The sequence below is a fragment of the Oncorhynchus gorbuscha genome, linkage group LG04 (assembly GCF_021184085.1).
Source record: "Oncorhynchus gorbuscha isolate QuinsamMale2020 ecotype Even-year linkage group LG04, OgorEven_v1.0, whole genome shotgun sequence".
NCBI classification, from domain to species: Eukaryota; Metazoa; Chordata; class Actinopteri; order Salmoniformes; family Salmonidae; genus Oncorhynchus; species Oncorhynchus gorbuscha.
The window spans coordinates 86,298,401-86,321,308 of NC_060176.1; the positions used below are offsets into that span (position 1 = coordinate 86,298,401).

General features: G+C 44.1%; 1 protein-coding gene across 1 annotated transcript in view; it reads right to left on the reverse strand.

The window, feature by feature from the left end:
- slc4a4a (solute carrier family 4 member 4a) overlaps positions 1 to 22,908 on the reverse strand; it is a 533,895-nt gene that overhangs the window by 6,812 nt on the left and 504,175 nt on the right. The window contains 1 exon segment of the mRNA XM_046348253.1: positions 15,948 to 16,023. Within this exon segment, the coding sequence (XP_046204209.1) occupies positions 15,948 to 16,023 (76 nt within the window).

Consider the following 22,908-nt stretch of genomic DNA (forward strand, 5'->3'; position numbering starts at 1 on the left):
CTTTAGGCAGGGCTTCCACAGAATCAAAGAGAGAGCACCACAGGAGCAGCTTTAAACCCTTTCAGCAGGACTTCCATAGAATCAAAGAGAGAGCACCACAGGAGCAGCTTTAAACCCTTTAGGCAGGGCTTCCACAGAATCAAAGAGAGAGCACCACAGGAGCAGCTTTAAACCCTTTCAGCAGGACTTCCACATAATCAAAGAGAGAGCACCACAGGAGCAGCTTCAAACCCTTTCAGCAGGACTTCCTCTGAATCAAAGAGAGAGCACCACAGGAGCAGCTTCAAACCCTTTCAGCAGGACTTCCTCTGAATCAAAGAGAGAACACAACAAGAGCAGCTTCAAACCCTTTCAGCAGGACTTCCTCTGAATCAAAGAGAGAGCACCACAGGAGCAGCTTTAAACCCTTTCAGCAGGACTTCCATAAAATCAAAGAGAGAGCACCACGGGAGCAGCTTCAAACCCTTTCAGCAGGACTTCCATAGAATCAAAGAGAGAGCACCACAGGAGCAGTTTTAAACCCTTTCAGAAGGACTTCCACATAATCAAAGAGAGAGCACCACAGGAACAGTTTCAAACCCTTTCAACAGGACTTCCATAGAATCAAAGAGAGAGCACCACATGAGCAGCTTCAAACCCTTTCAGCAGGACTTCCACAGAATCAAAGAGCAACTCTCACTTGGTGATGACTCCCCCACCCCCAAGGAGTCTGATTATACCTCCTCTTAAAACTGCCCTGCAGATGAACACTGCACTGAACACACCCAAGTCCCACAACTGCACTGCTCCTCCCTTGTTGAGAAAGATAAATTCAGAGAGCTAGAGAAAGACATAGTGGAGCTCAGACAGCAAGTCGAGACACTCCAGACAGAACAGAATAACAAAACAGAGCAGCACATCAACACCCACCCAACAAGACCTGGAGGGGGAGATAGACGACTGTAAGAGAGACCTGGCTTTACTCCAGACTGAGGTGAGAGAACTTAAGGAGCAGAGAGAGGAACACACAGCTCAGCTAACAGAGGACCACACAGCCCAGCTAACAGAGGAACACACAGCCCAGCTAACAGAGGAACACACAGCCCAGCTAACAGCGGAACACACAGCCCAGCTAACAGAGGAAGACACAGCCCAGCTAACAGAGGAAGACACAGCCCAGCTAACAGAGGAAGACACAGCCCAGCTAACAGAGGAACACACAGCCCAGCTAACAGAGGAACACACAGCCCAGCTAACAGAGGGAGACACCGCTCAGCTTTCAGAGGTCCACAAAGCCCAGCTAACAGAGGGAGACAGCCCAGCTAACAGAGGAAGACACAGCCCAGCTAACAGAGGAAGACACAGCCCAGCTAACAGAGGAACAACAGCCCAGCTAACAGAGGAACAACAGCCCAGCTAACAGAGGGAGACACAGCCCAGCTAACAGAGGAAGACACAGCCCAGCTAACAGAGGACTACACAGCCCAGCTAACAGAGGGAGACACAGCCCAGCTAACAGAGGAAGACACAGCCCAGCTAACAGAGGAAGACACAGCCCAGCTAACAGAGGGAGACACAGCCCAGCTAACAGAGGAAGACACAGCCCAGCTAACAGAGGACTACACAGCCCAGCTAACAGAGGGAGACACAGCCCAGCTAACAGAGGAAGACACAGCCCAGCTAACAGAGGAAGACACAGCCCAGCTAACAGAGGGAGACACAGCCCAGCTAACAGAGGAAGACACAGCCCAGCTAACAGAGGGAGACACAGCCCAGCTAACAGAGGGAGACACAGCCCAGCTAACAGAGGAACAACAGCCCAGCTAACAGAGGAACAACAGCCCAGCTAACAGAGGGAGACACAGCCCAGCTAACAGAGGAAGACACAGCCCAGCTAACAGAGGAAGACACAGCCCAGCTAACAGAGGGAGACACAGCCCAGCTAACAGAGGTCCACAAAGCCCAGCTAACAGAGGGAGACACAGCCCAGCTAACAGAGGAAGACACAGCCCAGCTAACAGAGGAACAACAGACCAGCTAACAGAGGAACACAGCCCAGCTAACAGAGGACCACACAGCCCACATAACAGAGGGAGACACAGCCCAGCTAACAGAGGAAGACACAGCCCAGCTAACAGAGGAAGACACAGCCCAGCTAACAGAGGAACAACAGCCCAGCTAACAGAGGGAGACACAGCCCAGCTAACAGAGGAAGACACAGCCCAGCTAACAGAGGAACAACAGCCCAGCTAACAGAGGAACACAGCCCAGCTAACAGAGGACCACACAGCCCACATAACAGAGGACCACACAGCCCAGCAAACAGAGGGAGACACAGACCAGCAAACAGAGGGAGACACAGCCCAGCTAACAGAGGACCACACAGTAACAAAATGCTTGTGTTTCTAGCGCCAACAGTACAGTAATACCTAACAATATGCTTGTGTTTCAAGCTCCAACAGTACAGTAATACCTAACAATATGCTTGTGTTTCAAGCTCCAACAGTAATACCTTGCAATATGCTTGTGTTTCTAGCTCCAACAGTACAGTAATACCTAACAATATGCTTGTGTTTCCAGCTCCAACAGTACAGTAATACCTAACAATATGTTTGTGTTTCTAGCTCCAACAGTAATACCTAACAATATGCTTGTGTTTCTAGCTCCAACAGTACAGTAATACCTAACAATATGCTTGTGTTTCTAGCTCCAACAGTACAGTAATACCTCACAATATTATCCTGTGTTTCTATCTCCAACAGTACAATAATACCTCACAACATGCTTGTGTTTCTAGCTCCAACAGTAATACCTCACAATATGCTTGTGTTTCTAGCGCCAACAGTACAGTAATACCTAACAATATGCTTGTGTTTCTAGCTCCAACAGTAATACCTAACAATATGCTTGTTTCTAGCTCCAACAGTAATACCTAACAATATGCTTGTGTTTCTAGCTCCAACAGTACAGTAATACCTAACAATATGCTTGTGTTTCTAGATCCAACAGTGCAGTAATACCTAACAATATGCTTGGTGATTCTAGCTCCAACAGTAATACCTAACAACATGCTTGTGTTTCTAGCTCCAACAGTAATACCTAACATTATGTTTGTGTTTCTCTGAATGACCTTCTTGATCCAAATCAGTCAGGTTTCAAGACTAGTCATTCAACTGAGACTGCTCTCCTCTGTATCACGGAGGCGCTCCGCACTGCTAAAGCTAACTCTCTTTCCTCTGCTCTCATCCTTCTAGATCTATCGGCTGCCTTCGATACTGTGAACCATCAGATCCTCCTCTCCACCATCTCCGAGTTGGGCATCTCCGGCGCGGCCCACGCTTGGATTGCGTCCTACCTGACAGGTCGCTCCTACCAGGTGGCGTGGCGAGAATCTGTCTCCTCACCACGCGCTCTCACCACTGGTGTCCCCCAGGGCTCTGTTCTAGGCCCTCTCCTATTCTCGCTATACACCAAGTCACTTGGCTCTGTCATAACCTCACATGGTCTCTCCTATCATTGCTACGCAGACGACACACAACTAATCTTCTCCTTTCCCCCTTCTGATGACCAGGTGGCGAATCGCATCTCTGCATGTCTGGCAGACATATCAGTGTGGATGACGGATCACCACCTCAAGCTGAACCTCGGCAAGATGGAGCTGCTCTTCCTCCCGGGGAAGGACAGCCTGTTCCATGATCTCGCCATCACGGTTGACAACTCCATTGTGTCCTCCTCCCAGAGCGCTAAGAACCTTGGCGTGATCCTGGACAACACCCTGTCGTTCTCAACCAACATCAAGGCGGTGGCCCGTTCCTGTAGGTTCATGCTCTACAACATCCGCAGAGTACGACCCTGCCTCACACAGGAAGCGGCGCAGGTCCTAATCCAGGCACTTGTCATCTCCCGTCTGGATTACTGCAACTCGCTGTTGGCTGGGCTCCCTGCCTGTGCCATTAAACCCCTTCAACTCATCCAGAACGCCGCAGCCCGTCTGGTGTTCAACCTTCCCAAGTTCTCTCACGTCACCCCGCTCCTCCGTTCTCTCCACTGGCTTCCAGTTGAAGCTTGCATCCGCTACAAGACCATGGTGCTTGCCTACGGAGCTGTGAGGGGAACGGCACCTCAGTACCTCCAGGCTCTGATCAGGCCCTACACCCAAACAAGGGCACTGCGTTCATCCACCTCTGGCCTGCTCGCCTCCCTACCACTGAGGAAGTACAGCTCCCGCTCAGCCCAGTCAAAACTGTTCGCTGCTCTGGCCCCCAATGGTGGAACAAACTCCCTCACGACGCCAGGACAGCGGAGTCAATCACCACCTTCCGGAGACACCTGAAACCCCACCTCTTTAAGGAATACCTAGGATAGGATAAGTAATCCCTCTCACCCCCCCCTTTAAGATTTAGATGCACTATTGTAAAGTGACTGTTCCACTGGATGTCATAAGGTGAATGCACCAATTTGTAAGTCGCTCTGGATAAGAGCGTCTGCTAAATGACTTAAATGTAAATGTAATGTAAATGTTTCTAGCTCCAACAGTAATACCTAACAATATGCTTGTGTTTCTAGCTCCAACAGTAATACCTAACAATATGCTTGTGTTTCTAGCTCCAACAGTACAGTAATACCTAACAATATGTTTGTGTTTCTAGCTCCAACAGTACAGTAATACCTAACAATATGCTTGTGTTTCTAGCTCCAACAGTACAGTAATGCCTAACAATATGCTTGTGTTTCTAGCTCCAACAGTACAGTAATACCTAACAATATGCTTGTGTTTCTAGCTCCAACAGTACAGTAATACCTAACAATATGCTTGTGTTTCTAGCTCCAACAGTACAGTAATACCTAACAATATGCTTGTGTTTCTAGCTCCAACAGTAATACCTAACAATATGTTTGTGTTTCTAGCTCCAACAGTACAGTAATACCTAACAATATGCTTGTGTTTCTAGCTCCAACAGTACAGTAATACCTAACAATATGCTTGTGTTTCTAGCTCCAACAGTAATACCTAACAATATGTTTGTGTTTCTAGCTCCAACAGTACAGTAATACCTAACAATATGCTTGTGTTTCTAGCTCCAACAGTACAATAATAACTCACAACATGCTTGTGTTTCTAGCTCCAACAGTAATACCTCACAATATGCTTGTGTTTCTAGCGCCAACAGTAATACCTCACAATATGCTTGTGTTTCTAGCGCCAACAGTACAGTAATACCTAACAATATGCTTGTGTTTCTAGCTCCAACAGTAATACCTAACAATATGCTTGTGTTTATAGCTCCAACAGTAATACCTAACAATATGTTCCAGGTCTCCGGTAGCCTCTGGAACTGCCGATCTGCGGCCAACAAGGCAGAGTTCATCTCAGCCTATGCCTCCCTCCAGTCCCTCGACTTCTTGGCACTGACGGAAACATGGATCACCACAGACAACACTGCTACTCCTACTGCTCTCTCTTCGTCCGCCCACGTGTTCTCGCACACCCGAGAGCTTCTGGTCAGCGGTGTGGTGGCACCGGGATCCTCATCTCTCCCAAGTGGTCATTCTCTCTTTCTCCCCTTACCCATCTGTCTATCACCTCCTTTGAATTCCATGCTGTCACAGTTACCAGCCCTTTCAAGCTTAACATCCTTATCATTTATCGCCCTCCAGGTTCCCTCGGAGAGTTCATCAATGAGCTTGATGCCTTGATAAGCTCCTTTCCTGAGGACGGCTCACCTCTCACAGTGCTGGGCGACTTTAACCTCCCCACGTATACCTTTGACTCATTCCTCGACCTGCTCGACCTCATCTTTACTAGATGCTGTTCTTCCACTAACCTCATTGCAACTCCCCTCCAAGTCTCCGACCACTACCTTGTATCCTTTTCCCTCTCGCTCTCATCCAACACCTCCCACACTGCCCCTACTCGGATGGTATCGCGCCGTCCCAACCTTCGCTCTCTCTCCCCCGCTACTCTCTCCTCTTCCATCCTATCATCTCTTCCCTCTGCTCAAACCTTCTCCAACCTATCTCCTGATTCTGCCTCCTCAACCCTCCTCTCCTCCCTTTCTGCATCCTTTGACTCTCTATGTCCCCAACCTTCCAGGCCGGCTCGGTCCTCCCCTCCCGCCCCGTGGCTCGACGACTCATTGCGAGCTCACAGAACAGGGCTCCGGTCAGCCGAGCGGAAATGGAGGAAAACTCGCCTCCCTGCGGACCTGGCATCCTTTCACTCCCTCCTCTCTACATTTTCCTCCTCTGTCTCTGCTGCTAAAGCCATTTTCTACCACTCTAAATTCCAAGCATCTGCCTCTAACCCTAGGAAGCTCTTTGCCACCTTCTCCTCCCTCCTGAATCCTCCTCCCCCCCCCCCCTCCTCCCGCTCTGCAGATGACTTCGTCAACCATTTTGAAAAGAAGGTCGACGACATCCGATCCTCGTTTGCTAAGTCAAACGGCACCGCTGGTTCTGCTCACACTGCCCTACCCTGTGCTCTGACCTCTTTCTCCCCTCTCTCTCCAGATGAAATCTCGCGTCGTGTGACGGCCGGCCGCCCAACAACCTGCCCGCTTGACCCTATCCCCTCCTCTCTTCTCCAGACCATTTCCGGAGACCTTCTCCCTTACCTCACCTCGCTCATCAACTCATCCCTGACCGCTTGCTACGTCCCTTCCGTCTTCAAGAGAGCGAGAGTTGCACCCCTTCTGAAAAAACCTACACTCAATCCCTCCGATGTCAACAACTACAGACCAGTATCCCTTCTTTCTTTTCTCTCCAAAACTCTTGAACGTGCCGTCCTTGGCCAGCTCTCCCGCTATCTCTCTCTGAATGACCTTCTTGATCCAAATCAGTCAGGTTTCAAGACTAGTCATTCAACTGAGACTGCTCTTCTCTGTATCACGGAGGCGCTCCGCACTGCTAAAGCTAACTCTCTCTCCTCTGCTCTCATCCTTCTAGACCTATCGGCTGCCTTCGATACTGTGAACCATCAGATCCTCCTCTCCACCCTCTCCGAGTTGGGCATCTCCGGCGCGGCCCACGCTTGGATTGCGTCCTGCCTGACAGGTCGCTTCTACCAGGTGGCGTGGCGATAATCTGTCTCCTCACCACGCGCTCTCACCACTGGTGTCCCCCAGGGCTCTGTTCTAGGCCCTCTCCTATTCTCGCTATACACCAAGTCACTTGGCTCTGTCATAACCTCACATGGTCTCTCCTATCATTGCTATGCAGACGACACACAATTAATCTTCTCCTTTCCCCCTTCTGATGACCAGGTGGCGAATCGCATCTCTGCATGTCTGGCAGACATATCAGTGTGGATGACGGATCACGACCTCAAGCTGAACCTCGGCAAGACGGAGCTGCTCTTCCTCCCGGGGAAGGACTGCCTGTTCCATGATCTCGCCATCACGGTTGACAACTCCATTGTGTCCTCCTCCCAGAGCGCTAAGAACCTTGGCGTGATCCTGGACAACACCCTGTCGTTCTCAACTAACATCAAGGCGGTGGCCCGTTCCTGTAGGTTCATGCTCTACAACATCCGCAGAGTACGACCCTGCCTCACACTGGAAGCGGCGCAGGTCCTAATCCAGGCACTTGTCATCTCCCGTCTGGATTACTGCAACTCGCTGTTGGCTGGGCTCCCTGCCTGTGCCATTAAACCCCTACAACTCATCCAGAACGCCGCAGCCCGTCTGGTGTTCAACCTTCCCAAGTTCTCTCACGTCACCCCGCTCCTCCGCTCTCTCCACTGGCTTCCAGTTGAAGCTCGCATCCGCTACAAGACCATGGTGCTTGCCTACGGAGCTGTGAGGGGAACGGCACCTCAGTACCTCCAGGCTCTGATCAGGCCCTACACCCAAACAAGGGCACTGCGTTCATCCACCTCTGGCCTGCTCGCCTCCCTACCACTGAGGAAGTACAGTTCCCGCTCAGCCCAGTCAAAACTGTTCGCTGATCTGGCCCCCCAATGGTGGGAACAAACTCCCTCACGACGCCAGGACAGCGGAGTCAATCACCACCTTCCGGAGACACCTGAAACCCCACCTCTTTAAGGAATACCTAGGATAGGATAAGTAATCCTTCTCACCCCCCCCCCTTAAGATTTAGATGCACTATTGTAAAGTGACTGTTCTACTGGATGTCATAAGGTGAATGCACCAATTTGTAAGTCGCTCTGGATAAGAGCGTCTGCTAAATGACTTAAATGTTAATGTAATGTAAATGTTTTTTTTTTTTTTACCTGGATAACACCCGCCAGTCCAGCCCCCCTGCCTCATCCACCGCTGCCCCTGGACTCTGATCACTTGGCTACATAGCTGATGCACGCTGGACTGTCCATTAATCACGGTACTCCATTCTGCTTGTTTGATTTATCTGTCGGCCCGGTTGCCTAGTCAATGTCATTTTACCTGCTGTTGTTATGCTAGCTGATTAGCTGTTGTCTCACCCACTGTTTTAGCTAGCTTTCCCAATTCAACACCTGTGATTACTGTATGCCTCGCTGTATGTCTCTCTCAAATGTCAATATGCCTTGTATACTGTTGCTCAGGTTAGTTATCATTGTTTTAGTTCACAGTGGAGCCCCTAGTCCCACTCCTCATACCCCTCCCACATATGCGGTGACCTCACCCATTACAACCAGCATGTCCAGAGATAAAACCTCTCTCATCATCACCCAGTGCCTGGGCTTACCTCCGCCGTACCCGCACCCCACCATACCCGTCTGCGCATTATGCCCTGAATATATTCTACCATGCCCAGAAACCTGCTCCTCTTATTCTCTGCCCCCAACGCTCTAGGCGACCAGTTTTGATAGCCTTTAGCCGCACCCTCATACTACTCCTTCTCTGTTCTGCGGTTGATGTGGAGGTAAACCCAGGCCCTGCATGTCCACAGGCACCCTCATTTGTTGACTTCTGTGATCGAAAAAGCCTTGGTTTCATGCATGTCAACATCAGAAGCCTCCTCCCTAAGTTTGTTTTACTCACTGCTTTAGCACACTCTGCTAACCCTGATGTCCTTGCCGTGTCTGAATCCTGGCTCAGGAAGGCCACCAAAAATTCAGAGATTTCCATACCCAACTATAACATCTTCCATCAAGATAGAACTGCCAAAGGGGGAGGAGTTGCAGTCTACTGCAGAGATAGCCTGCAAAGTAATGTCATACTTTCCAGGTCCATACCCAAACAGTTCGAACTACTAATTCTGAAAATGACTCTCTCCAGAAATAAGTCTCTCACTGTTGCCGCCTGCTACCGACCCCCCTCAGCTCCCAGCTGTGCCCTGGACACCATTTGTGAATTGATTGCCCCCCATCTAGCTTCAGAGTTTGTTCTGTTAGGTGACCTAAACTGGGATATGCTTAACACCCCAGCAGTCCTACAATCTAAGCTAGATGCCCTCAATCTCACAAAAATCATCAAGGAACCCACCAGGTACAACCCAAACTCTGTAAGCAAGGACACCCTCATAGACGTTATCCTGACCAACTGGCCCTCCAAATACACCTCCGCTGTCTTCAACCAGGATCTCAGCGACCACTGCCTCATTGCCTGTATCCGCTACGGTGCCGCAGTCAAACGACCACCCCTCATCACTGTCAAACGTTCCCAAAAACACTTCTGTGAGCAGGCCTTTCTAATCGACCTGGCCCGGGTATCCTGGAAGGACATTGACCTCATCCCGTCAGTTGAGGATGCCTGGTCATTCTTTAAGAGTAACTTCCTCACCATTTTAGATAAGCATGCTCCGTTCAAAAAATGCAGAACTAAGAACAGATACAGCCCTTGGTTCACTCCAGACCTGACTGCCCTCGACCAGCACAAAAACATCCTGTGGCGGACTGCAATAGCATTGAATAGTCCCCGTGATATGCAACTGTTCAGGGAAGTCAGGAACCAATACACGCAGTCAGTCAGGAAAGCTAAGGCCAGCTTCTTCAGGCAGAAGTTTGCATCCTGCAGCTCCAACTCCAAACAGTTCTGGGACACTGTGAAGTCCATGGAGAACAAGAGCACCTCCTCCCAGCTGCCCACTGCACTGAGGCTAGGGAACATGGTCACCACCGACAAATCCATGATTATCGAAAACTTCAACAAGCATTTTTCAACGGCTGGCCATGCCTTCCACCTGGCCACTCCTACCTCGGCCAACAGCTCCGGCCCCCCCGCAGCTCCTCGCCCAAGCCTCTCCAGGTTCTCCTTTACCCAAATCCAGATGACAGATGTTCTGAAAGAGCTGAAAAACCTGGACCTGTATAAATCAGCTGGGCTTGACAATCTGGACCCTCTATTTCTGAAACTATCCGCCGCCATTGTCGCAACCCCTATTTACCAGCCTCTTCAACCTCTCTTTCATATCGTCTGAGATCCCCAAGGTTTGGAAAGCTGCTGCAGTCATCCCCCTCTTCAAAGGGGGAGACACCCTGGACCCAAACTGTTACAGACCTATATCCATTCTGCCCTGCCTATCTAAGGTCTTCGAAAGCCAAGTCAACAAACAGGTCACTGACCATCTCGAATCCCACCGTACCTTCTCCGCTATGCAATCTGGTTTCCGAGCCGGTCACGGGTGCACCTCAGCCACACTCAAGGTACTAAACGACATCATAACCGCCATCGATAAAAGACAGTACTGTCTAGCCGTCTTCATCGACCTTGCCAAGGCTTTCGACTCTGTCAATCACCAGATTCTTATCGGCAGACTCAGTAGCCTCGGTTTTTCAGATGACTGCCTTGCCTGGTTCACCAATTACTTTGCAGACAGAGTTCAGTGTGTCAAATCAGAGGGCATGCTGTCCGGTCCTTTGGCAGTCTCTATGGGGGTGCCACAGGGTTCAATTCTCGGGCCGACTCTTTTCTCTGTATATATCAATGATGTTGGTCTTGCTGCGGGTGATTCCCTGATCCACCTCTACGCAGACGACACCATTCTATATACTTTCGGCCCGTCATTGGACACTGTGCTATCTAACCTGGTCCTTCTGTAGCTCAGTTGGTAGAGCATGGCGCTTGTAACGCCAGGGTAGTGGGTTCGATCCCCGGGACCACCCATACGTAGAATGTATGCACACATGACTGTAAGTCGCTTTGGATAAAAGCGTCTGCTAAATGGCATATATTATTATTATTATATTATTATATTATTATTATTAACCTCCAAACGAGCTTCAATGCCATACAACACTCCTTCCGTGGCCTCCAACTGCTCTTAAATGCTAGTAAAACCAAATGCATGCTTTTCAACCGATCGCTGCCTGCACCCGCATGCCCGACTAGCATCACCACACTGGATGGTTCCGACCTTGAATATGTGGACACCTATAAGTACCTAGGTGTCTGGCTAGACTGCAAACTCCCCTTCCAGACCCATATCAAACATCTCCAATCGAAAATCAAATCAAGAGTCTGCTTTCTATTCCGCAACAAAGCCTCCTTCACTCACGCTGCCAAGCTTACCCTAGTAAAACTGACTATCCTACCGGTCCTCGACTTCGGCGATGTCATCTACAAAATCGCTTCCAACACTCTACTCAGCAAACTGGATGCAGTTTATCACAGTGCCATCCGTTTTGTCACTAAAGCACCTTATACTACCCACCACTGCGACTTGTATGCTCTAGTCGGCTGGCCCTCGCTACATATTCGTCGCCAGACCCACTGGCTCCAGGTCATCTACAAGGCCATGCTAGGTAAAGCTCCGCCTTATCTCAGTTCACTGGTCACGATGGCAACACCCATCCGTAGCACGTGCTCCAGCAGGTGTATCTCACTGATCATCCCTAAAGCCAACACCTCATTCAGCCTCCTTTCGTTCCAGTACTCTGCTGCCTGTGACTGGAACGAATTGCAAAAATTGCTGAAGTTGGAGACTTTTATCTCCCTCACCAACTTCAAACATCAGCTATCTGAGCAGCTAACCGATCGCTGCAGCTGTACATAATCTATTGGTAAATAGCCCACCCATTTTCACCTACCTCATCCCCACAGTTTTTATTTATTTACTTTTCTGCTCTTTTGCACACCAATATCTCTACCTGTACATGATCATCTGATCCTTTATCACTCCAGTGTTAATCTGCAATATTGTAATTATTCCCCTACCTCCTCATGCCTTTTGCACACATTGTATATAGACTCCCCTTTTTTTCTACTGTTTTTATTGACTTGTTAATTGTTTACTCCATGTGTAACTCTGTGTTGTCTGTTCACACTGCTATGCTTTATCTTGGCCAGGTCGCAGTTGCAAAGGGAGAACTTGTTCTCAACTAGTCTACCTGGTTAAATAAAGGTGAAATAAAAAATAAATAAAATAAAAACACCTCCACCTTTTCCCATACAGTTCTTTCTTCCTGTCCACGGGATGGACAGAGAACTCCTGCAACAGTATATCCGGAGAGAGCCATGACCCTCAGCTCGTGTAAACATTACATTTCACAACAGATTTCAGAACACAATAAGTGTGTGCCCCTAGGCCAATACTCTAGTACCACACATCTACAGTAGTTCCTCCTTTAAAAGTTGTGTCATACTGTGGCACACCTTGCATGCTACTGCAGAATTCTGTGGCATGTCATAATTGTCAGACATTTTTTTCTGTTAATGCAAGTTATTGCTAGTTTGACCACCAAAGGGCATCTTTGAGAAGCATTTGACAGTATTCTGTATTGGCATTACCAGAGAATTTAAAACCTTTTTTGCAATAACATAGTATATGGGATTGATTTTAAGGAATTTGGCTTAAATAATTTGATTAATATTATGGTGTTTCTATTCAGAGATAAATGAAAAACGAAACCCTCAGGGTTTCCATTAGGATAGAATGGAAAATATGGCGCTGTACAACGTGACGGTCGGGAGTAGGCTACAGGATTGGACGATTCTGAATAGTTTGCCTTCATTAGACAACTTTGTTCCAATATTTCTGTAAATCAGTGATATTTATTCCCATAGTAATTCATTATGGATCCATAACTAAATCAACATCTGCATATTGAAAGATTATTTTTTAATTTTATTAACGAAATGTGTTTATTTGTTTATTAGGCTAATGGGCAGTCTACAATACATACTATAGTAAACATGAGAAAGTGCCTAATTCCTTACATAAGGGAAAGCAGGCCATGTCTGTACTACAGAATATGGGACAAGTGGGAGACAGATGTTATTTTATAGTTGTGATGTCTTCACTATTATTCTACAATGTAGAAAATAGTAAATATAAAGAAAATATATATTGCGTGCCTCACAGTCTGCAGCTTGAGCCCCACCCTCTTCAAGATACTGTCTTAAATCAATGAATTGGCAAGGGCACTAGAACAGTCTGCAGCACCTGGCCTCACCTGACTAGAATCCAAAGTAAAATGTCTACTGTTTGCTGATGATCTGGTGCTTCTGTCCCCAATCAAGAAGGGAAGGCAAGAAGGGCCTTCTATGCCATCAAAAGGAACATATCATTCGACATACCAACTGGGATCTGGATAAAAATACTTGAATCAGTTATAGAACCCATTGCCCTTTATAGTTGTGAGGTCTGGGATCTGCTCACCAACCAAGAATTCACAAAATGGGACAAACACCGAATGAAAGCATTCTGCAAAAATATCCTCGGTGTAAAACGTAAAACACGGAATAATTTATGAAGAGCAGAATTAGGGCGATACCCACTAATTATCAAAAATCCGGAAAAGAGACGTTAAATTCTACAACCACCTAAAAGGAAGCGATTCCCAAACCTTCCAACAAAGCCATCACCTACAGAGAGATTAACCTGGAGAAGAGTCCCCTAAGCAAGCTGGTCCTGGGCTCTGTTCACAAACAGACCACACAAAGCCCCAGGACAGCAACACAATTAGACCCAACCAAGTCATGAGAAAACAGAAAGACAAATACACATTGGAAAGAATTAACAACAAAAAACAGAGCAAACTAGAATGCTATTTGGCCTTAGACAGAGTACACGGTGGCAGAATACCTGACCACTATGACTGACCAATAATGAAGGAAAGCTTTGACTATGTACAGATAGTGAGCATAGCCTTGTTATTGTGAAAGGCCGCCGTAGTCAGATCTGGCTCTCAAGAGAAGACAGGCCTTATGCACACTGCCCACAAAATGAGGGAGAAACTGAGCTGCACTTCCTAACCTCCTGCCAAATGTATGACCATATTAGAGACACATATTACCATCAGATTAGAAAGACCCACAAAGAATGAAACAAAAATCTATTTTTGATGAACTCCCATGAACTCCCATGTTTATTGGGTGAAATACCACAGTTGTAACAAACCTCGTCCTCCTCTTCTGAGGAGGAGAAGCGAGAAGGATCGGAGGACCAAAACGCAGCGTGCTAAGTGTCCATAATGTTTATTTTAAAACATAAACTGAACACTACGAAATACAAATCAATAAACGTGAAATAAACGAAACAGTCCCATGTGGCGACAAACACTGACACGGAAGACAACCACCCACAACCCAAAACTGAAACCCAGGCTACCTAAGTATGATTCTCAATCAGGGACAACAATTGACAGCTGCCTCTGATTGAGAACCATACTAGGTCGAACTCAAAAATCAACATAGAAAAACAAACATAGACTGCCCACCCCAACTCACGCCCTGACCATACTAAAACAAAGAAAAAAAACAAAGAACGTGACAACAGTGTGAAATCCCAGCAGCAAGATTTGTGATTTGCCTCAAGAAAAGGGCAATCAGTGAAGAACAAACACCTCTGTAATTACAACTCATATTTATGTTTATAGATTTACCCTTTTGTACTTTAACCATTTGTACATCGTTACAACACTGTATATAGACATAATATGACATTTGAAATGTCTTTATTCTTTTGGATCTTTTGTATGTAGTTAACATTTTCTATTGTTTACCTTCACGTTTGTTTATGATCTATTTCACTTGCTTTGGCAATGTAAACATAAGTTTCCCATGCCAATAAAGCCCATTAAATTTTAATTTAAATGAATTGAGAGAGAGAGGGAGAGAGTAGACCCAACCAAATCATTAGAAAAAAAAAGATAATTACTTGACACATTGGAAAGAATTAACAAAACAACTGAGCAAACTAGAATGCTATTTGGCCCTAAACAGAGAGTACACAGTGGCAGAATACCTGACCACTGTGACTGACCCAAACTTAAGGAAAGCTTTGACTATGTACAGACTCAGTGAGCATAGCCTTGCCATTGAGAAAGGCCGCCGTAGTCAGACCTGGCTCTCAAGAGAAGACAAAAAATGAGGTGGAAACTGAGCTGCACCTCCTAACCTCCTGTCCAATGTACGACCATATTAGAGACACATATTTCCCTCAGATTACACAGATCCATAATGAATTCAAAAAACAATCCCAATTTTGATAAACTCCCATATCCACTGGATGAAATACCACAGTGTTCCATCACAGCAGCAAGATGTGTGACCTGTTGCCACGAGAAAAGGGAAACCAGTGAAGAACAAACACCATTGTAAATACAACCCATATTTATGCTTATTTATTTTCCCTGTATATATATATATATAATATGACATTTGTAATGTCTTTATTGTTTTGAAACTTCTGTATGTGTGATGTTGACTGTTAATTTTTATTGTTTATTTCACTTTTGTGTATTATTTACCTCACTTTGGCAATGTTAACACGTTTCCCATGCCAATAAAGCCCCTTGAATTGAATTGAATTGAGAGAAAGTGAGAAAGAGAGGGGGGGAAGGGGGACAACAGAGAGAGAGAGAGAGAGAGAGAGAGAGAGAGAGAGAGAGAGAGAGAGAGAGAGAGAGAGAGAGACTTTAGAGTCATGCAGAGAGAATCAGTAAGTGACAGACGGACACCTCCCCCACTAAAACCTCTGAAGGCAGAGAGAGAGAGAGAGAGACTGCAGAGCAGAGTAGGAGTGAAAGAGAAGGAGGAGGTTCTTCCATCCGTCAGGACAGCTCTACTCACTGGCGGATGCTTTATTACCTAAGAAGGGTTCCTGCTCCATCATGTCCATGGGGATCTTAATGCTGGGGACATTCTCAGTGTAGGGGAAGTCAGACTGTAGGGGACATAGCAACAAATAGTGACTGTAGGGGACAGAGCAACATAGTCTAAATGTACATAGCAACATAAACTCTGAATGTACATAGCAACAGATGATCTGACTGTATGTGCCATTGTACATTTACATTTACATTTAAGTCATTTAGCAGACACTCTGACTGCAGGGGACATAGCAACAGAAACTCTGACTGTTGGGTAAATATAACATATCATCTGACTGTAGAGACCTAGCAACAGAGTCTGACTGTAGGGGACATAGCAACACTCTGAACGTTGGGGACATAATAATAAATACTCTGACTGTAGGGTACAGAGCAACAGAGTGTGATTGTACCTAGCAACATGTACTCTGATGGTAGTTGACATAGCAACAGTCTGACTGTACCTAGCAACATATACTCAAACTGTAGGGGACATAGCAACACATACTCTGACTGTAGGGGACATAGTAATACATACCCTGACTGTAGGGGACATAGCAACATTCTCATTTTAGAGGTAGTCTGGCTCTAGAGTAAATAGCATTCAAGTGAGGAAATGTAAAGACCTGCATGTCCATTTCCTGCTCGGGTGTATTGTGAACACACAGCAGACATGTAAGGCAATTCTGTGTTTCCCATTTCAATATGACTGAATTCAAAGTGACAGTTCTGCTTGGCTGCTGCATTTCCTGGTCCTGTGATGATACAGTCTAACTGTGGTTCTCTGGTCCTGTGATGATACAGTCTAACTGTGTTTCTCTGGTTATGTGATGATACAGTCGAACTGTGTTTCTCTAGTCCTGTGATGATACAGTCTAACTGTGTTTCTCTGGTCCTGTGATGAAACAGTTTGTGTTTCTCTGGCCCTGTGATGATACAGTCTAACTGTGTTTCTCTGGTCCTGTGATGATACAGTCTAACTGTGTTTCTCTGGTCCTGTGATCACACAGTCTAACGGTGTTTCTCTGGCCCTGTGATGATACAGTCTAACTATGTTTCTCTGGTCCTGTGATCACACAGTCTAACGGTGTTTCTCTGGCCCTGTGATGATACAGTCTAACTATGTTTCTCTGGTCCTTTGATGCTTCAGTCTGACTGTGGTTCACTGGTGCTGTGATGCTACAGTCTAACTCAGCTGAACACCAGAACACAGTAAAACATAAAAGAAAAGGATTAGACCCATGAGAAAGCTGACCATTTAGAACGGTGGTAGAATCTAACACTGATCTAGAATGTTGATAGAATCTACCGTTGATCTATACTGAACAAAACTATAAACACAACATGCAACAATTTCAAAGTTAATTTAAGGAAATCAGTCAATTGAGATTAATTCATTAGGTCCTAATCTATGGATTTCACGACTGACTGTTGGTCACAGATACCTTTAGGGGCGTGGATCAGAAAACCAGTCAGTATCTGGTTTGACCACCATTTGCCTCGTGCAGCACGACACATCTCCTTCACGTAGAGTTGATCAGATTGGTGATTGTGGCCTGTGGAATGTTGTCCCACTCCTCTTCAATGGCTGTGTGAATTTTCTGGATATTGGTGGCAACTGGAACACGCTGTCATACACGTCAATACAAAGCATCCCAAACTTGCTCGATGGGTGACATGTCTGGTGAGTATGCAGGCCATGGAAATACTGGGACATGTTCAGCGTCCAGGAATTGTGTACAAATCCATGCGACATGGGGCTGTGCAATATCATGCTGAAACATGAAGTTATGGTGGGATCTCGTCACAGTATCTCTGTGCATTCAAATAGCCATTGATGAAATGCAATTGTGTTCGTTGTCCGTAGCTTATGCCTGCCCATACTATAACCCCACTGCCACCATGGGGCACTCTGTTCACAACGTTGACATCTGCAAACCACTCGCCTACACAACGCCATTCGCCTACACAACGCCATTGTGAGGCCGTTTGGACATACTGCCAAATTTTCTAAAACAATGTTGGAGGCGGCTTATGGTAGAGAAATTAACATACAGTTCTTCAACAGCTCTGGTGGACATTCCTGCAGTCAGCATGCCAATTGCAGGCTCGCTCAAAACTTGTAGCATTGCGTTTTGTGACAAAACTTCACATTTTAGAGTGGCCTTTTATTGTCCCCAGCACAAGATGCACCTGTGTAATGATCATGCTGTTTAATCAGATTCTTTATTATGCCACACTTGTCAGGTAGATGGATTATCTTGGCAATGGAGAAATGCTCACTAAAGGGGATGTAAACAAATTTGTGCGTATGTAAAATTTCTGGAATGTTTTATTTCAGCTCATGGAACATAGGACCAACACTTTACATGTTGCGTTTATATTTTTGTTCAGTGTGGAACATTGTTAGAACTTAAAGGGATAGTTCATTTGTGACATGAATCCCATTCAAGTCATGGGACATATTTTATATATATATATATATATATATATATATATATATATATATATATATATATATATATATATATATATATATATACAAATAATGTGCTCATCATGTTCGAATCATCTATAAGCAACTTTGTTGACCTGCACAATCATGTCAGATGATTTGGACATGTGCGAAAAATGCTAATATCGGTCCCATGACATGAATGGGATTTGTGCCAATCAAACGTTAGCTTGTGGAAACAAAACTAAATCATAGATTTCTGTCATACGATGTCCATACACTGCTTATAGGGCAAGGATGTCATTTTGTAATTTGGGTGAACAATCCCTTTCGTGCTGATCTGGAACACTGGTAGAATCAAATGCTGATCTAGAATGTTAGTAGATTCTAATGCTGATCTAGAATGTTAGTAGAATCTAATGTGGATCTAGAATGGTAGTATAGTTAAATGTTGATCAATATTTATGATATAACATAGCTTTACTACTGTTCCTTAATTATTTGTAAAAAAACATGTAAGTAGTTATTTCTCTTAAAACTACATCTTTGGTTAAGGGATTGTAAGTAAGCATTTCACTGTATGGTCTACACATGTTGTATTAGGCACATGTGACAAATACAATTCGATTTAATTTAATTTGAACCCTGACTAAAACAACGATACAATCTAAAGCTGATCTAGAACAATGATAGAGCCTAACGCTGAACAACAATAAAGAATAGAACCTAACCCCAATCTAGAACAATGATATAATCTAACCCTGATTTAGAACAATGATAGTATCTAAAGTTGATCTAGAACAATAATAGATCCTAACCCTGACCTTGAACAATGATCTAACCCTGATTTAAAACAATTAAGGCATCTAAAGCTCATTTAGATCTATGATGGAATCTAACCCCGATCTACGACAATAATATAACCTAACTCTGATCTAGAACAATGATAGAACCGGACGATGATTTCGAACAATGATAGCATCTAAAGCTGATGTAGAACAATGACAGAAACGAACCCTAATCTAGAACAATGACAGAACCTAATCCTGATTTAGAAAAATGATTGAATCTAACCCTGATTTAGAACAATGGTAGAATCTAAAGATGATCTACAACAATGATAGAATCTAACCCCAATTTAGAATAATGATAGAAACTAACCCTGAACAATGACAGAATCTAACACTTCTTTGGGACTGGGGGGCAGTATTGAGTAGCTTGGATAAAAAGGTGCCCAGAGTAAACTGACTGCTACGCAGCCATAAAAGCTAGAATATGCATATTATTAGTAGATTTGGATAGAAAACACTCTGAAGTTTCTAAAACTGTTTGAATGATATCTGTGAGTATAGCAGAACTCATATGGCAGGCAGGAACCTGAAAGAAAAAACCAACCAGGAAGTGGAAAATCTGAAGTTTGTAGTTTTTCAACTCATTGCCTATCGAATATACAGTGTCTATGGGGTCATATTGCACTTCCTAAGGCTTCTTAAACTAGATATCAATAGTCTTTAGAACCTTGTTTGAGGCTTCTACTGTGACGGGGGGAATGAGAGCTGATTGAGCCAGAAGTCTGGCAGAGTGCCATGAGCTGATCACGTCTGCACACGTGAGAGCGACCTGCATTCCATTGCATTTCTACAGACAAAGGAATTCTCCGGATGAAACATTATTGAAGATTTATGTTAAAAACATCCTAAAGACTGATTCTATACATCATTTGACATGTTGCTACAGACTGTAATGGAACTTTTTGACTTTTCGTCTGGACCTAGTGTAGCACTTCATGAATTTGGATTACTGGGCTAAACGCACAAACAACAAGGAGGTATTTGGACATAAATGATGGACTTTATCGAACAAAACAAACATTTATTGTGGAACTGGGATTCCTGTGAGTGCATTCTGATGAAGATCATCAAAGGTAAGTGACTATTTATAATGCTATTCCTGACTTCTGTTGACTCCACAACATGGCGGATATCTGGCTTGTTTTTGTGTCTGAGCGCTGTACTCAGATTATTGCATGGTGTGCTTTTTCCATCAAGTTTTTAAAAAATCTGACACAGCGGTTGCATTCAGGAGAAGTGAAACCTGAAATTCCATGTATAACACTTGTATCTTTTATCAATGTTTATTATGAGTATTTCTGTAAATTGATGTGATGTGCAAAATCACCGGATGTTTTGGAACTACTGAAAATAACGTGACAATGTAAACTGAGATTTCTAGATGTAAATATGAACTTTATCGAACAAAACAAACATGCATTGTGTAACACAAAGTCCTATGAGTGTCATCTGATGAAGATCATCAAAAGTTAGTGATTAATGGATCTCTATTTCTGAATTTTTGTGACTCCTCTCTTTGGCTGGAAAAATGGCTGTGTTTTTCTCTAGGCCATAACCAAACATAATCGTTTGGTGTGCTTTCGCAGTAAAGCCTTTTTGAAATCGGACACCCTGGCTGGATTTACAACAGGTTTATATTTAAAAGGGTGTAAAATACTTGCATGTTATAAAGAATTTAAATTATGGGCTTTCTCTTGTTTTGAATTTGGTGCCATGCAATTTCACTGGCTGTTGGAGAGGTGGGCGCTACCATCCCACATATCCAAGAGAAGATAAGAACAATGATATAAGCTAACCATGATATAGAACAATGATATAACCTAACCCTGATTTAGAACAGTGATACAACATAACAATGATCAATAACAATGTTAGAATCTAAAGCTGGTCTACAACAATGACAGAACCTAACCCTAAAATAGAACAATGACTGAGCCTAATCCTGAGTTAGAACAATGATAGAATCTAAAGCTGATCTCCAATAATGATAGAACCTAACCCTGACTAAAATGATGATGAAACTTAACCCTGATCTACAAAAATGATATCATCCAAAGCTGATCTCCAACTATGACATCATCTAAAGCTGACCTCCAACAATGATAGAATCTAACCCTGATTTTGAACAATGATAGAATCTAACCCTGATTTTGAACAATGATAGAATCTAACCCTGATTTTGAACAATGATAGAATCTAACCCTGATTAAGAACATTGACAGAATCTGACCCTTATTGAGAACAATGATATAACCTAACCCTGATTTAGATCAATGATACAACTTAACACTGATCTAGAACAATGATAGAATCTAAACATAGTCTTTAACAATGATATAACCTAACCCTAACCCTGATCCCCAGCAATGGTAACCGTGATCTAACCGTGATCTTGAACAACGATAGAACCTAATCCTAAATTAGAACAATGATAGAATCGAAAGCTGATCTGCAACAATGATAGAACCTAACCCTGATCTCCAACAATGAACTCAACTAAAGCTGATATCCAACAATGATATCATCTAAAGCTGATCTCCAACAATGAAATCATCTAAAGCTGATCTCCAACAATGATATCATCTAAAGCTGATCTCCAACAATGAAATCATCTAAAGCTGATCTCCAACAATGAAATCATCTAAAGCTGATCTCCAACAATGATATCATCTAAAGCTGATCTCCAACAATGAAATCATCTAAAGCTGATCTCCAACAATGATATCATCTAAAGCTGATCTCCAACAATGAAATCATCTAAAGCTGATATCCAACAATGAAATCATCTAAAGCTGATCTACAACAATGATATCATCTAAAGCTGATCTCCAACAATGAAGTCATCTAAAGCTGATCTCCAACAATGAAATCATCTAAAGCTGATCTCCAACAATTAAATCATCTAAAGCTGATCTCCAACAATGAAATCATCTAAAGCTGATCTCCAACAATGAAATCATCTAAAGCTGATCTACAACAATGATATCATCTAAAGCTGATATCCAACAATGAAATCATCTAAAGCTGATATCCAACAATGAAATCATCTAAAGCTGATCTCCAACAATGAAATCATCTAAAGCTGATCTCCAACAATGATATCATCTAAAGCTGATATCCAACAATGAAATCATCTAAAGCTGATATCCAACAATGAAATCATCTAAAGCTGATCTCCAACAATGAAATCATCTAAAGCTGATCTCCAACAATGAAATCATCTAAAGCTGATCTCCAACAATGAAATCATCTAAAGCTGATCTCCAACAATGAAATCATCTAAAGCTGATATCCAACAATGAAATCATCTAAAGCTGATCTACAACAATGATATCATCTAAAGCTGATATCCAACAATGAAATCATCTAAAGCTGATCTCCAACAATGAAATCATCTAAAGCTGATCTCCAACAATGAAATCATCTAAAGCTGATCTACAACAATGATATCATCTAAAGCTGATCTCCAACAATGAAATCATCTAAAGCTGATATCCAACAATGAAATCATCTAAAGCTGATCTCCAACAATGATAGAACCTAGTCATGATTTAGATACAAAATAACACTGATCTAGAACAAAGATAGCATCTAAAGCTGATCTACAACATTGATATAACCTATCCCTGATCTCCAACAATGATAGAACCTAA